The following is a 17,237-nucleotide window of genomic DNA, read 5'->3' on the forward strand; positions in this document are numbered from 1 at the left end:
TAATAATCCTTTAGGTCAGTGTAAGGATGAATCATTAGCTGTTTTCCTGTTGGACAAAATTAAACTACCAAAAGAAGAGAAGCTTGATTATACATGAAGGCAAACTTTGACAAAGATATCTCATTTTTGTTATATTTATACATATGTTTTTTTTCATATTAGTTGACGTACACTAGATTTACTTTCTTGCATTGAAAAGCAAATACTTGCTTTTACTGTGCTTCCTTTAAATACCACTAATGTAACACAAGGCGGCAGCAGTCTCCGTTTTACTGCATTCAGATGGTAAAATTTGTCATTGTACGGGGGAGGGGGGGGGTTCTATCTTATCAAAGTAGGATTTTTATCATGTGTGTTAAATAACCATTGATGAAAACAAAACAAGACTTCAATCTAAACAGAATAATCAGCCATGATAAAATAACTGCATTGTGTGATGACTTTATCAAGGACCACACACATGAAAGGATCAGCAGCACCAAGACATAATAACTCTCCACATTTCAATACACATAACATAAAACATTGAAACTGCATTCAGCAGCAGAGCAGTCACAAAGTACACCGTCAGAACAAATCTGAAAGGAAACAAGATCCAGATTTTTTCAGCCTTTAGTCATCAAGAAAGCTAAAACTAAGAGCCATATGATGAGTCAGACTTTAGAGCTACATAGATGCAAGATCTTCTGAGAAATCACAGTGTGCTATTTTTCATCCCCACAGCTGTTTTCAGTCTTTAAAAACGTTCATGTCTTGAGGAAAACAGCGTCAGAGCATCAAAGCTTTACCACCGTTAATAATGCCCATATTTAGTCCCACCCATGGTCTGCAGCAGCACTTTGTTCTTTCCTCAAACACTGCTAATCTCTATCAAGTATAGAAAAAGTTAACTCTCAACTACTATGTTTAAAAGATGCTCTATTCTTCCTTCTAGTCCTCAAAATTCCAAACTTTTATTTTGGTAATAAATAGTTTTCAGTATGGTGAAGTCATAGGAGCATATTTCAGAACTGTGGTGAATATTAGGCTGTAAACAGTCCACCACCACCACCACACTCCAGCTGCTGCCATCACTACTACTGTAACCTCACCATGCAGCTCTAACCGGCCAGCTGCTTACGTAAAGTGTTTTCATATGAAACACATTTTGGTGAAGTCAGTGGAATGTGAAGTCAATGTTCCAAATAAAATCTAGCGTCAGATGGGAAGTCTACAAATCTGCAAAACAATTCTTTTACTTCTGAAATTACATACAGTCCAAACTGTGCCAGCGGCGGCTGTCTCATGTCTCAGGCATTCTCAGTTAGATATTCCTGAACAAAACAGTTGGAGGAAGTGAATGTGATTCATTATTTAAGTTTAATTAAGTTTTTGGGTTTTTCTGCCCAGAGTGATTTATTTGGCTAATTGGTAATGGTATTACTTCAGTTTAAAAACATATGTATGGTCAAAATCAGTCTTTTTTACTCACTGATAATTTGGAGCATTTGTAAAGAAGAAGGGAAAAAAATCCCAGTACAACAGGGAGCCTCTTTGTGCCAGATCAGATTTCTGAGTTCAACAGTCTGAGTCAGAAAGAAGCAAGATTAGTGACTCAATGTTACTTCCTGTAATCAAAACCTGCCTGTAAGAACCCACAGCATGGTGACTGACAACCCCCCAACAAATCTGCTGCACATGGTCCGCTGTTTTTGTTTTGTTGGACACAATGGGTGGAGTGGCAGCTGGATGTATGACTGATCTATAATATCAGTGTTGGTCCTGCAGAGACTTTTTCTTTCTTTTTGTTGACTGCTGGAGGATTCTGCAGGAAACAGACGACATAGAGACAGTATATCAGTTCAATAGTCTTGTTCCTATTTTATTGTTTGTTTCTATTGTTTATTTTCTGCACTGTATCCAATCTCATGTCATTTAATCTCATCTCATTCTAATCTACTTTAATGTACAGACAACTCTAATTTAATGTAATGTAATCTAAAGTCACACCATCTCACCTCTAATGAAATGTAATTCAATTTCATCTAATTTATTCTCTATTCAAATCTAATGAAACCCTGTCTAAACTCATTTCATTTAATCACATCCCATCTCTTTTGCTATTCTAATATATGTAATTTCCACTCATCACATTTCAAATTTCATCACTTCTCATTTATTCTCATCTGATCTATAATGTCATATAATCTCAACCCCTCTCATGTATTCTCACCTCTATTCTAATCTAGTGTTATCTAATCCCATCAAATCCAAACTCACCTCTGATCTAAGATAATGTAAACAAAAATCTCATCCAATCTTGCATCAATTCTAAATGAATGAAATCCCGTCTGATTCCATTTCTTCTCATCTCTTATCTAATCAGCAGTGGAAAAAGTATTCTAAAATCTTGCTTAAAGGATCATTTTGGTATTTTTAAACCTGGGTCCTATATTCACACACACACACACACACACACACACACACACACACACACACAAATAACTAGGTACAAAATGTTTTGAAGTCCATACAGTAGACGGCTTCAGTCGGCAGCCGCGAGCTGGCCACAGGGCCTGCAATGTATCCCTACGGGGCAATTGTGCCCATCAAAATTACGTCCAGAAAAAGTGCTTCTTTTTGCCACCGACAGGCTCACACTGTTATACGAGGTGTCAAACAACATCATGGAAAGGATTCCTATGACTAACTCCCGGTGACACCCCTTGTTTTAGCTAGAAACAGAAGTCTCACTCAAGGATTACTCGCTCTGAAATCCCGTTAGAGGCGAGTTGTTGCAGAAAGACGACAGCAGAAACAAGGGAGAGGAGTTTTTTTTGTACATAGAGAAATTGCTAGCAAGACTTTATTTCCTATCGTTACTCCAACACAACAAACTCCTCTCTTTAACTCTTGACTCCACCGTCATCTTCCTTCAACAGCTCGCTTCTCACACAGGAATAGCCTACACTGAAGCCATCTTCTGCATGCAACACTTTTTGTACCTACTTTTTGTGAAAATATAGCCCTACTATATGGCCCCCAAACTACCAAAATTATCCTTTAAGCAAAAGTGCACAAATATTAGCTGGTAATATGCTGGTAAAAGTTAATATATTTAATCCATAAAAATACATCATAATGTATTTGTTGATTTAGATTTTGTATTAACAAACTCAATCTGCAAAGTAACTAAAGTTATCAAATAAATAGCAGAGTAGAAGTTATAACATTTGTCTATAAAATGTAGTGCAGTAGAAAAATAAAGAAACATAAAATGGAAATATTTGGGCACTTAAATGTTTTATTTTATCTAGAAAATACAGAAGCAAACGAGAACTGGTTCAGCAAAGGGTGCTCAACTTATTAGAGGAAGGCGTTACAAGGAAATGATGTGTTGTTGTTTGTGGTGAACATCGTGCTAACCAGAAAACAAAGCCAGTTAACTTTTGATTTGAAACATGCTCCCCTGCAGATGATGCAATAGTCCACCCTCTCTAGTAAGTAACTGATTCCACATGGGATTCAGAGTTGATCAGTTGAGTCACAAACTGCAAACTATGACCTATGATGTAACCTAAGCCTATGCTGGCCTGTTTATCTGGCTATCTGGCACAAAACCTGTAAGAGATGAATTCTCAGGAATTAGCAGGGTTCACTGGAAGCAAGTCTTTGTGGGGTTTTTTTTGTTTGTTTTTTTTTTACATGGGAGACCCCCACTTGTGACACAGAAGAATCAATATTCAGTGTTTCTCGTCACATTTGGACAAACACTCAAGTAAAGCTTCCAATCAACAGAGAGACGTCTGTACAGTCATCACAAAGGTTCTTTTGCCCTGAACAGTCAAACTAGAAAAATCTAATCCAACATTTATCACGTATCAACTCGTCATCTACTAGTCACATTTTATCTAAAGGTCAAAATCGCAACATGCATCTGAGACAATGTGTGTGTGCCTTTTATTAGTGTGTCTCTCTGTTCCTCTTTTGTCACTGTGTGCTAAATATAACACCAGTAAACAGAAACCACCATGGAACAAAAATGATTCAATAATGAAGCTTCTTTTGGCCTGGGCAATTAAAAGCTCAAACCACAAGTCGTATGACGACTAAATTCAAGCTGATGTTTGTCTGGACAGTATATCTGGCAAATGGGAGTTTTCTGTCAATCCATACTTTTAAAAGGAGGACATTTTGTCCGTATAAATCTTGTATGCGCAAATCAGCTGACATAAATAAATGAACTTTATAGCCATATATCATAGATATGTCATAAAACTAACCAGATTCCATATTTAATTTCAGAATTTCTGCCACACAGGCTCCAGATCCAGATGTTCTTCTTTCCCATGCGTGTAGGATGCTGATCTAAACTTTAAGTGTGCTGCAGCTCTCACACTTTATTATTATTATTATTTATTCCACCGTTTTTTGGCATCTAACTAGTCTTGTACCGTTTGTCCTACAAACTTGGTAGGACAAAACTTGGTAGAACCTTTCCTTCACAGTGTATCTTAGTCCGGTGGTGGAGGTCTTGCTCTTGCTCCGGATTCAGAGATTGATGGACAAAACCCTGCTCACATCAGGTTAACGAAAAGGGGGCCAAACTTAACACATATGTTTGCTGAACAAGTGTGCAGCACATCATCGAGTCTCTTAGCTGATGGAGCCGCACATTGCTCCGACAGCGGTAGCAATCGCAAAAAATAGCTGGCAGCTCTCACATGCATTTTCTTAAGGAAATGCCCATTCTAGTTTTAAATGCGTTTCACACTTTAGCACATATACTCTCAACATATGTCAATGTTTGACAATATTATTACCTGTTAAAGCTATGATATAAAGTGATTTCCATTTACCAGTTTATCCTGCAAGGAACTCATACAGTAGGTATTTCACAGCATCATTTAAGTCTTCGAAACTTTGCTCCAAGCCATGTTGGTCCAGTCAGCAGAAACAAATGTGAAAGTGCATTTTCCTCGTCTTTCTGGCCTCCTTTGAACCGCGAAGCCCACACTGTTTATGGTGTAAACACACTGCATCTGTTTTTAACAGGGACCATACTCCGAGGCAACCTCAAAGCTGAGGTCTTCTTATATCAGATAAATGAACAGGGAAACCCATAAGAGTGCAGCCCTTAAAAGGCTACTGACTTAATATATTTGCATTCAGTACTTAATTACCCAGAATAACCTGTGACATTACTGGCAGCCCCGCAGTTAAAAGAAGAGAAATCCTGACTGCTGGGCTACTTACTACACCACATACTTTCCTCAGGACTTGGAATGCAACTGCTGCTCCTGAGTCAGACGGAGGGAGGAGGAGGAGGTCGCTGTTTTCTCTCAGTTAAAGCACATTTCTGAATACCTTGTAGTATAGACCTCCAAAAGAGTCTCCTTATGGGAGTGGAAGTCAGCAGACTGAGTGAGAACAACAAGTCCAGGACCACCTTTTGAAACTTAAAAGTGACTTTTTCCTTCTCTGTTCTCGGCTAATATTGGCAACAATGGCTCACTTTGTACGGATTAGTTTTGTAAAGTAAGCAAAAGCAGCCGCCAGCAGTAGGCCTATCTATCTTCTATTTCTGGCCTCCCCCCCGCGCCCCCCCTTCCCAGACTGACGTCAGCAGAAAGTTATTTTCATGAATGGAGGGGGCGGTCACGAGGAATCGGTGACGTGAGTGCTTGCGGAAGCAGAGCGTGGAATGTTGGTACATTGTTGTTGTTTTGTAGTTAATTTAGTACGAGGATACAACGCTGCCCGGCTGCTGAACGCTTTAAACCAACTGCGTCAAGTTACCCCGTCGCCTGTATCGGAAACCTACTCCGCCAGATTTTACGCATTCCTGTTCACAGATCTCCGCGTCCACAGAGGTGAGGTTGTTGGGGTTTTTTTGTTTTTATTTGGGAATAGATAGTTTGACATTCCTCTTTACATTTCTCAAGTTGTGACGGCAGTGACATATCGGCACATGCAGACAGACATGTCGGCCACACTGGCTAGTCATGTAAGATAGGTTTTGATCCCGGCTGATGTTGACTTTGTAGATTGTTTCAGTCGCGTGGACACGTGTTGTGTTGGAGTAACATAACAGTTAACACAATGCCCAGACAGTGGCGAGGGCTCAGTGTATGAAGTGGCAGGGGGTACATAGGCAAAAAAGTAAAACATCATTTGGAATAATTGCTTATTTTATTTTTTGACGAATTTAAGCCTGGTAATCTAAAAAAAATCATTTATGTAGTTTACTTGTGAAATCTTTAAGGCTATCCCCTTTTTAAACATATGAATACATTTGACAATGTCTATAACAAGCACAGAAACCGCAAGAAATATCAGATATAGAAATAAAACAGTATTTTGACAAAGTAAGCCTAGTTATTGACTAATGCTACTCAATGTTGTTAAAATTAGGTTAATGTTACAAAATGCCCATATGCTATAGGATCAGTGTGCGCCACAGAACCAAAATTATAAGAAATAAATAGTGTTTTTTGTTTGTCAGGGTTTGTTTATTGATAGTCTAGTGTCTGTCACTGGTATGGGCTTTTGAGGGGGGGAATGAAGTGAAATAAATTGACTGACTGTCCTGTTCAAACTAATTCATAGGCTATCAACTAATTTCACGTTCTTTTAATAGTGGCGCTCTTGTGCATTTCAACGCGGGCTTTATAAGAGGCTGCTATAATACAAAATACCAGCCTACTTTTGACATTGGAAACAACACGTGGTCTGCATTTTCCACATGTGGGACAAAGGGCACAACGTGAAGTTAGACCACCAGGGCTGACTGGAGAAACAAATAGTCACTGAGCAGCAGGAGGAGGCGCATTTCCACAAAGCATGAATCACTATGGAAGAAGAAAAGGCTTTATCTTATCTTCTCTGTTTAGCTGTAATTCCAGGTCTACATACATCTGTATTCCCTGGGTAAAGATAAGGAATGTTTTTGAAATACTAACCTAATAATTACACAATAATACTGCTTGACTGTCCACATTCTAGTCTGGCCATTGTATTTTATTGAATAACGTAGACTTGTGAGGCCATTTTGATTAATATATGGAAAATATTTGTCTAGTTTCATTTCGATGATCGCAGGTTTGTGCCTGAGAGGCTTTTCTGATTCACTGTTGTTTCTGGTGGGTGCACCGGTGTCTACTGCTTTCAGAGACGCAATGGGAGAGGGTGCACTCCTCTGTCATGAGGTTAACATGTGGTTCAATCACCCAAGAGATGAGGTCTTCTTTGGATGGAGAAGTAACAGCGGCTGACTCATTTTACCACCACCATGACAAGCCACATAGGAGAAATTCACCATGAAAACATAGGATATGCTGTAGTTTAATTATCACCCAATACATATATGATTTCTCTTTTTGCTGGGCCTTGGTGATGGATGAAAGCGACACAAAAAGCAAAACATTTTTGGTGGTGAAGTGTTGTGAAAGTGAAATAGCTGTGGTTGGTGATGCGATGACTCACAGGGAGCACGTTCGCTATGATGTTTTGCTCCTCTTACTGGGGGAAGAAAAAAAGATGTAGTTTTGATTATTGACTTTGGAAGCCAGCGATTTTATCCACAGCTGAACATGCCAAACAGAGTGTATACAGGCAATAACAGATGAATGTGTGAACAGGCCTGTGGTGCATTCGTCCAAAAGTGACTCCCTGACAGATATAGTGTCTGAGACGTCTCACTCTGCCACCCACAGTGATTTGCATCCTGCCTGTTCCTGCTTTTTCTGTCAGAATGACTGGATCTCAACCAGCTGCCTTTTACCTCATTAGGGTCAGAGTGTCAAGTTTACTGTGTGTGTGTGTGTGTGTGTGTGTGTGTGTGTCTCTGTCATTGGGAATTCCTTGCTGGTTCTCAGTTGGGCTGACTTGGTGATTCAGTTGTTTATCTTTTTCCTTGGCAACTTCCTGATTCCACTGTGACTCAAATTGCATGTTCGCGGCAACACAAACAACTATTTTAAAGCTCCACAACATTCAAAATGTATGCGTTCCTGTCACATCCTGTTTGTCCTTATGTCAGTGCCTCAGCTAACTGTTCAGAGAAGCATTAAAATCTGGATAGTACAGATTATTGGCAGTATATTCAACTAAAGAGCCTTGCTTTGTTTTGGTATCTCGTGTTGGAAAATGAGAGATGTGATGAAACGTGGGACAGGTATGTCCTTGTTATTTATATAAATCCCATTCTCCTTGTTTGGGAGAAGATCTTTGCTCAGATATTCAGCGAGTTCTCCTCCTTTTCCACACAAAAGTTTCAGCAGTTGCCAGCCATTTCCAAAGGTTCTCTGTACTTTTCCTTCCTCCCTGTGAAACATCGGGATTTTCCAGGAAACGTCAGATCGGGAGGGTGTGATTCCCTGCCGCTGGTCGTCGCTTTTAACAGTAAACAGCATGACTCACTGCTCAGCTATGCTCTCCATTTCCTTCACATAATATCCCACCAAATGTGCTGCGCTGGAGAAAGAGCAGAGTGTCGGGCGTACCAGTCTGCACAGAAATCTCTCCACCCCTCTGAGAAAAATGCAAGAGAAGCTTTCTCAGAGGAGTGTATCAGGCTGTCAAGGGCAGCAACAAGTCTGGATTCTGCTTTACTTACTCCCAAATTAAAATTTAAAGAGAAGAAAAACAGAGTCCAGACAAACCAACTCTACATTTATCACTGGAGCATGAGCGCGTAAGTCTTTGATATGCTGTTTATTTTGGGAGACGGTTACCTGCTGTAACTGAAGGGCAGCCTTGAACTTGACCAGATGCAAGACTTTAAAAACAAACATTTGGCAGCAGTGAACAAATGGTACATGGGTTTTAAAACTGACTTTATCTCAAATATAGATTTAGCATAGTATTTCATGAATTTTCTCTTTAGGAGCTGCTTAACTCAGGCTGATTTGTGCCCATGTAAAAAAAAAAAAAAAAAATAGTCTGCCTGGTTCTGTTGTTTTTAAGCATTCTCAACAATAGTCTTGAAAGGGTCAGTTCATCTTCAAAGCAATGGTGTACACCCAAAGAACAGATTACCAGATGTTTATCAGAAAACATTCTGCTTTCCACATCAAATAAGACACTGGCATAACAAACAAACTTAGCCATGAAATGTGTGTAGAATGTTTGTAATGGACATCTAGTTAAGGAGTTACTCTCATGTCATCCCTTGGCTCCAACCATTGTTGTGACACTCTGTCATAAATTAGTGATAACATTGTTGAGAGAAAAGTACATTCTTGGCTATTAGCAATCAGAGGATTAAACATTATAATCTGTTTGAGGAAGTTGGGAAGGTAAAATGAAACATAGGCCGTACAAGGGAAGGCAGTAGACCCCTGACTACCACACATGTGCAAACAGGCTGCCTTTGATTTGTTTGGGCAAGTGAAAGATGCGAGACACTTCTGAATTCCAGACATTTTGTGAATTTTGCAGCCGTTGTTTTACAATTGGGAATGTCTAAACTCCACCCCTATGGCAGAGTGCATTGCAGGACATATTCAGACTGAATGTTCCCTCTCCAGTAAAGATGTGCCTGCGTTGTGCATGTGAGGGTTTGCACATGTGTGTTCACTCAGGAATGTGGTTTTGTTCTTTACCCGCCATCTGTGGATTTTCTTTGAGGCGTTTTCCCAGCCTATTTTTCTTACTGTTATGAAAAGCCTAGCATGAGTTGTTTTCTTGGCTACAGCGAGAAGCCATGGTTGGTTGTGAAATATGGCTGTCTCGTCTGTGTGGCTAAATCATGAAGAGTGGATTTGGCTGTGTAATGTAATTGCTTTTTTTCCTCCTGATCAGAAAAACCTTGTCCCTCTGCGAGTTGCAAAAACATATGCACATGCCTAAAGAATTTCAGGGAAACAGCCTGCCCTTTTGGTTCAAGTTGGAGACCTCTTGTATGATGAGAGAGAGGCCCTACACCACTTTTCCATGATCTTTGCAAGGAGTATACCCAGGGACCCCCTCTGATGCAATACCACTTAAATAAGGCCATTCAGGCCAACTTGTTGCTGAGGAATGTTGTATTTTAGTTCATCTTTATTTAATGCTTCTAACATCTCAATTATTTTCTGTGCGTTTTGCAAAATTAATCCGAGAGAGCAGCAGATGTTCTCCAAATCTTATGAGGCTCTGGGTTTGAGCTGTACATGTATTTCTAATCTGTTTCTTTTCAAAGTCAGTATTCTTTGAGGTTCAACTGTTTGTGACAAAAACACAAAAGTACATTCTGTAGACAGTGATGTTGAATTTAAGCTATTATAAGAACAATGACCACTGTTCAGGTCCCATCAGAGACAGAGAGCAGTAAAGTTGTTTTTCAAGTCGACTGTGCTGTTTGAATCAGGAATTGGAAATCAACTGTTGCAAAGACCCGTATAAGCAACCTGCAGCTAACGGGACTGCAAAGAATATTTCCCCTCTTGCTGAGGTATCAATTATCGTGTGCTCACTTAAATTGTTTAGTTGGCAGAAATTTGTGTCAGCACTGTGGGCTAAATATATCTGCCAGAGTTAAATAAGGGCATAGAGCAGCTCAGGAAAGCCCAGTGTAAGAGGATCCAACTGGCGAGACACAGCCCTAAATCGATAGACTACATTGTCTCTCAGCAAAAATAAATCAGTGACTATAAAGGAAACTATTTCTCTGTGACACACTATCTCCAGGAATTTTTCCACATGCGTATCTACTGCCCTGTAAAGTTCACCATAACTGTAAATGTTATGCTGATGTGATGGTCTGTTTTAATGTCTGATGAGGAGGCGGAGTAGTGTGGACTGGCTGTGTCCCTCTAGGCCCAGAGACATGAGATTAGGGGAATAAACAATCATAAACAATAGAGAAGACTGGATTTAGGGAAAGTTAACAGGATAAAAAGAAATTAAGGAATTGTGAACACAGGATACCTTTAAGTTATCAGCACAAGTTAGTGCTGCTTATTTGTACTATGTATAGGCTATGTTGCGGTTATGAATGAGACTTGTTTACCCTTTTGGTGACCATGTGACTCACACTCCCACACCCATTTGCAGGGTGTTTCCATGGTAGCAGTCGAGCATGGAACAGTGCACTCGTAGTCAGGCTGGTCCGCAAGTCCTGAAATGGAGCCTTGGGGGGGATGTGTGCCTCTCACAGGATCACAGCTCAGCGCGCTCGCCTTTTTTTGGCCATGGCAGCAGCCTGGAAAGCATGTGCCTCACTGTAATAAGTACAGAGAGGCTTTTCTCAAAAGTGCCCCATCAAAATCGCTAAGGCTGAGAGCTTAAATGCAAAGTTCTATGAAGACAGAGGGAGAGTGGTTGCCTGTTTCTAATCTTGCCTGGTCTAGTGAACTACATTGTCAATTCCCTCCTTCCCTAACAAGTAAATATAGGCACTCTCCAGTGCTGGTGTTTAATGGTGCCAGGCTGCCCTCTGCTGGTCTGTGGCTCTGACATGTAAACACAAATATTGACACATGACGTAACCCTTGAATGTTGTTGTGATTCTTTAAAGTGAATCCATGGAAATGAGTGCAAATATTATAATGTACTCACTATCTGCAGTATACAAAAATATGCATTAGTAGCAGAAGTATTCAGATCTGTTACTCAAGTTAAAGTATAAAATACCACAATTTGAAACTACTTTGTAACTTACTACTGTTTTTAAAATCCAATTAGAAATACAGATGCATTCTCAGCAAATATGTATTTAAAATCTCAAAAGTGAAAGTACTCATTATGCAGCACCTGGCCCGTCAATCAGTGATTTATTACTACAAATTATATTGACTTATTAGTGATGCATGAAGATGTAAGTGGTCAAAAGGGAGCTCTTTTAAATCACATTATACACTTTTGGTTGGATCATCTGTAACAAGGAATCATGTTTAAAAAACTGATCATATGTTTTGTGTGTAAAATTTTTATCTATAAGTGTAACTAGTTAAAGCTGTCAGATGAATGTAAGAGATTGAAAAGTACAATATTTAGAAGTATAAAGAGGAAATAAGTTAAATTATCTTCAAATCATACTCAAGTACAGTACTTAATAAATGACATGATATGTTGTGTTTCACTTAATTTAAGTACTTACACAATTTTGTTTTTCTCTTCGCAGTGTGTCTTCTGTGAGATTCTGGCCAGTTGTCTGCATGCAGGGAATGACGACTCATTTCAAGACGAGCAAAGCTTTAAAGGTAGGTGTGAGAAGTATTTCATTGGACTTTGTCAATATCCAGACATGTTGCTGTTTTTCATCCACTGCTCATCTCCTGCAGGTCAAGAGGGAGGTGGGCGAGAATGCCCCAGCGCTCAGCGACGATGAGTTGGTGGCCATGTCGGTGCGGGAACTCAACCAGCACCTTCGTGGGCTGACCAAGGAGGACGTTGTGCGGTTGAAGCAGCGACGACGGACCCTGAAAAACCGGGGCTACGCTGCCAGCTGCCGCATCAAACGCGTCACCCAGAAGGAGGAGCTGGAGAGACAAAAGTCAGAGCTGCAGCATGAGGTGGACAAGCTGGCCCGAGAGAATGCCAGCATGAGGTTGGAGCTGGATGCCCTGCGAGCCAAGTATGAGGCCCTGCAGTGTTTTGCCCGGACTGTGACCCGTGGGCCCCTCTCGCCGGGCAAGGTGGCCACCACTAGCGTCATCACCATCGTCAAGTCCGCAAACCACAACTCCAGCCCGACCCCTTTCTCAGCTCCCTCCTAGTGTTAACAGGACTGGGCTCTCCTCCTCCTGCCTGGTCCTTCCTGGTTCTGACCCAGCCTGAACCCACTCATCCTGTACTGAGAGGACGCTCAGTAGTTAAACTGAGGGATTGAATGGGATGGCAAGCTCGATGTGATATTATGCTGCATTTACAACTATGTCTCCCTCCTTCAGTCTCTTACACAATCTACAATGCCTGTGCACCGTGCAAACCCTCTTCCCCGACCCCCAGCACCGGCAGGGTATTTTGCCTCTGTGACCCTTCTTCCATGACTGATAGAGATTTGCCTTTACTCCAGTGTGAAAAAGTATATGACATGCCTTACTGTGGCACTTAATGCTGTTAAGCGTGAAACATGAGATTTTGGTAGTACATACCGTATGTGATAGTGAAGCTATTTGTAAAGCCTATGCCAAATCACATTTTTTAGAGTTGTCTCTATGTAAATTGAGCCTTTGAAGCTGTTGCCTTAAAAAGGATCTATGAGTGATCTTTCAAAATTATTATTCAATACTTTGTAGAATTGAATAGTGTATGTAGTTTAACAGGAATTATCGTTCCAGCTTTGAGGTCAGGTAGACACCTCTTCATAGCCACAGTTACCAGTGGTCTCCAACCAGTTGCCTTTAAGAGCCAGCCAAACACCACAGTTGTGTTCACTGACTAGCTCTCTCCTCTTTTGGAAGGTGCTAAGCAGTAAAAACACCTGTTGTAGAGTACATGGCTCTCTATGGCCTGTTTGGAGAGCACTGCATTATGCAGTTTGATAATTGACCAGTGTTTAGCTAAAGGGCTCTACTCGTGATACGCTAGTGCTTATATTTTTGTATTGGCAAATTTGTATTCTGTGGTCAGTCATGCCAAATAGCTTATTTAGTATTTAGGAAGGAATATTGGAGAACAGCAGTCGGTGCACTCCAGTAAAGGCACTGTGTGGATGGTAGTCTAATTTGGCAGTTTTTAAGTAAGACTTTTCATTTGTGTTTGAAAAGTTTAAAACTCAACCATTAGGCCAGAATTTGTATGCAAGCTTTTGCTAGACTACATCGACTCTGGTTGTAAAATATTATAAAAGGCCCTTTGTGCCTTTTTAGCTCAGATTGGCAACTCATCCATTGAACACTTGACTTGTTAGAATGTTGTTTGAGAAATTGTTGAATTTCTCAGTGGGGCTGAAAAATGTTGAGTACAGTTAGCTACGTTGTTGAAGACATTGGAGGGTATTGGGCAGGTGCTGCAAATGATTCTGTTTTTTGTACCTTTGTGGCCTTTTGACTAGAGAAATCACTCACAATTTCTGCTTCTAACATTTTGAAATGCAAACGAGGTGAATACTTGTTTTTCACATAATTGAAATGCTCAGAAGATTTGACATCGACCATCATTATAGCACTTAAAAGGAAACTGTTAAGAGACAGTATAAAAGAAAATTCACAGGGCAACTGGTGCCTGGAATAGGAGAAGTTGAGAGAAGTTGTTTTTGCATTTCTGAAGTTACTGGGGCTTTATTGCATAATGATTAAATGTGTGTGACCCCCTACTGAAAGGTCAAGTCTAATGTATATGCAAGGATGGTATGCTCTCTAGTATGTATGCCGCAGCACTGATTGGGTGATGTCTTTTTCCTTTATATGCCACTCTTTGGTAGGTAATCCATATTGGATACAGTGATAATGAGAGAGGTCCTAACAAGTGAAATGCAATTCAACGTACTTCCTGTATATTACAGATTACCAAAATGATAAAACGCCCACTGCCTCAGTTGTCACTTTACATTGAGAACCCCGTCCAAATAGAAATCATTCCTACTGCTGGGTCATGAGAAGTGCTGCTGCTGGTGTTGGTAACTCTAAACAGTTGCTATTTACCTTGCTTTTGACACACTCTTCTGCAAGAGAACTCCTGACACCTATCTCTAGAAACAGTGGTGTCAAGACAACTACATGCAGTAAACACCTTTCCTCCTGTTGTACGTTTTGAGATATTTAAATATGAAATTCACTTGAAATCAAGCCGTTCTTACCGAGGATCCATTCCTAATTTGGAGTGAAGTCAATAGAGATCGTTCATGTCAGGATTTTCTCTTGGCTAAGAGGACATGACTGGTCTTCCCCTGTTCCATAGCTGCAAAGAACAGTATGGGGAACTTTGCTGCTGTACAACCTGCTGTGATTTTAAGCAGGGGCATTGCTGTGTTCTTACACGTATTTTGTATTTTCACTGTTTCTATGTTGACTCATCCTATGTTCTGTTTCTGATACTTAGTTATATATATATATATGTGTGTCTGTGTGTATATACACACACACACACACACACACACACAGAGTATATATACGCATATTTGTACAGTATATATACACACAGTATATATAAAAACATATTTTTCTATATTTATGTATTTTACTATCCTGGGAGTGGTGTGATTATGTAATCATTCTTTGAAGTCTAATTACGCTGATGCTGACCTTTTTCTGAAAAAGTTGTATTCCCATATACAATGAGAAAACAGCTCTCATAACTTCAGTCTTCTTTGAGTATTTATACCCCATGAATAGTTTTTCCTCAGCACATTTACTATTTGTCTAATTCACAAATTGGACAGACCGTGACTAGGGTTACATGTAGCTGCAGCTAATTATCTGTCACAGTCAAGACAGTTTAAAAACAGGGAAATTACATTATGACTGCAGGTTCACATTGTTAGTAAAGAACACATGTGCATCTATCATATTTTACTCCATAACTTGGAAATCTGTTATAATATTGCAGTGTCAACAAACACCACAAATTAAAATGTACTTCAGTGAGGTTTGAAATCAAACTATATATGCAAAAGGAATTCAAAGGTAACACATTCTACATAATTTCTAGATCAATTTGGTAGAAATCTATGCCAGACATTTACATTGGCAACCAACAATTGCACATAACTCAATGCAAGAGCACATTGGTTTGAAAATTGCCCAATGATGTTAATGCTAAGAAACCTTACCAGAAAAGCTTAAGACTCTCCACCTGTTATGTTTAAGGTCTGTTTTAAGCCTGAATCAAGACTGAGTCAGAACAATATAGATACACATTACATGTTTACATAAGTCATTTCAAGCACATTATCTTACAAGACAATTCAGCTTCAAGCATTTTCTGACAAACATTACAGTGACCTCTTGTGGTGAACTTTCAAAACAGAATGCTGTAAAATAAAGCCTTGTTAAATTTTAGCACTTATTACTGTATTTGGATCTGAGGTAGATGCATTATGGCAGCACACCCTAAAACATAATGTCAAAGGATATATTTCAGTACAGTTGCATGTAAAAGACAAACCTCTCTCCAGGTGAATTAAGTACTTTGTTGTTAATCCAACATCCAGTGTGACCAAGTAGAGGTTCATTCATGCTCTCAAAACACATGTTGCTCTTAGGTCAGCTTACCACAAGCAAATATATGCCAGACATAATATTTTCTATAAGACACCTTTTTGCTAAAATAAAAGCAGACCTGCTAAAAGTCAAGTTCAAATAATTTTAGGGTGCGTTTAACAGAAATGTAGACACGATTATGGTTGAAAAGGAGGCATAAACATTACCTACCATGATGTTTACTAACCTTGGACTCAGCAGCCTCCTTTCTTCTGAAGCTTGTTCTACCAAGGAGTTGTAATGGAACTGTTTAAGATATCAGTGGTTATTTTACATTTTTATATGAACCATGAAAAATGCAAATGTATGTATAGAAATGACATTGCTTGTATATCTTGACTAGGTATTCAAGGTTATTAATTTAAAAGTTCTTCCTGAAAACATGTCTTTGATTAAATAAGCTTTCACACACACACACACACACACACACACACACACACACGCTTAGCCAGCCCTACAAGCTACAGTATTTAATTTTAGCCATGTAGAAAGTCAGTTTTAGTATTAATAGAAGGAATTGAGCACATGTATAGATGATATGGTTGTGGGTGAAATACATTAAATCTTAGTTCAACAGCAGCGGTTTCTATGTTAATTTTGTACTTTACAGAAATAGATTTCCTTGTTCTTGTGGTAACATGTTGAGGCTTAATGACCGTCAATGACGAGGACAGTAATAAGGCAGCATAAAGTGAGTATGTACCCTTCACAACTTGTCATTACTCTGCTCATATATTTTATATTTATTTCATTGAATTGTGTAATTTTATAAAAAAACAAAACCACACCTAAATTATTTTACATTCATTTATTTACATTTTTTCCTCAATGAACTACCCTCATGTACAAATAAAATCTGTATTTGTTTCTGCTCTGATTTAAAGTATGGTAAATTATTCCTATAAAAAGACGTCTGCTGTGTCTGTTTTTGTACTTTCAAATAAAGCTTTTTCCTCAGTGAGAGGTGCAGATTTACTCAGTTCAACACATGCAAGTTACACATGCAAAAATAATTCTTTTAATTTTGTGCCACACAGGACCAAGACACATGAGTCGGCTAATTTGAATATTTGCAAATATTTTGTACCCAACTGTAAATTAATTTCTGCTTTTCCAGAAAGACGGCTATCG

General features: G+C 39.4%; 1 protein-coding gene across 2 annotated transcripts in view; it reads left to right on the forward strand.

Moving 5' to 3' along the window:
• The window catches only part of mafk (v-maf avian musculoaponeurotic fibrosarcoma oncogene homolog K), a 21,562-nt gene extending 4,495 nt beyond the window's left edge, over positions 1-17,067 (forward strand). Inside the window, exons 1-3 of one of the 2 annotated variants that reach the window (XM_046033787.1) lie at positions 8,533-8,674; positions 12,086-12,164; positions 12,246-17,067. In XM_046033787.1, coding sequence (XP_045889743.1) covers positions 8,667-8,674; positions 12,086-12,164; positions 12,246-12,680 — 522 coding nt within the window. In that variant the 5' untranslated portion in view covers positions 8,533-8,666 and the 3' untranslated portion in view covers positions 12,681-17,067. Of the gene's footprint in view, positions 1-8,532; positions 8,675-12,085; positions 12,165-12,245 lie in introns of those variants that run through there. The other variant, XM_046033778.1, reaches the window with a different exon arrangement.
• Positions 17,068-17,237: the final 170 nt, after the last annotated feature.

Source organism: Micropterus dolomieu, linkage group LG02, assembly GCF_021292245.1.
Source record: "Micropterus dolomieu isolate WLL.071019.BEF.003 ecotype Adirondacks linkage group LG02, ASM2129224v1, whole genome shotgun sequence".
Lineage (NCBI taxonomy): Eukaryota > Metazoa > Chordata > Actinopteri > Centrarchiformes > Centrarchidae > Micropterus > Micropterus dolomieu.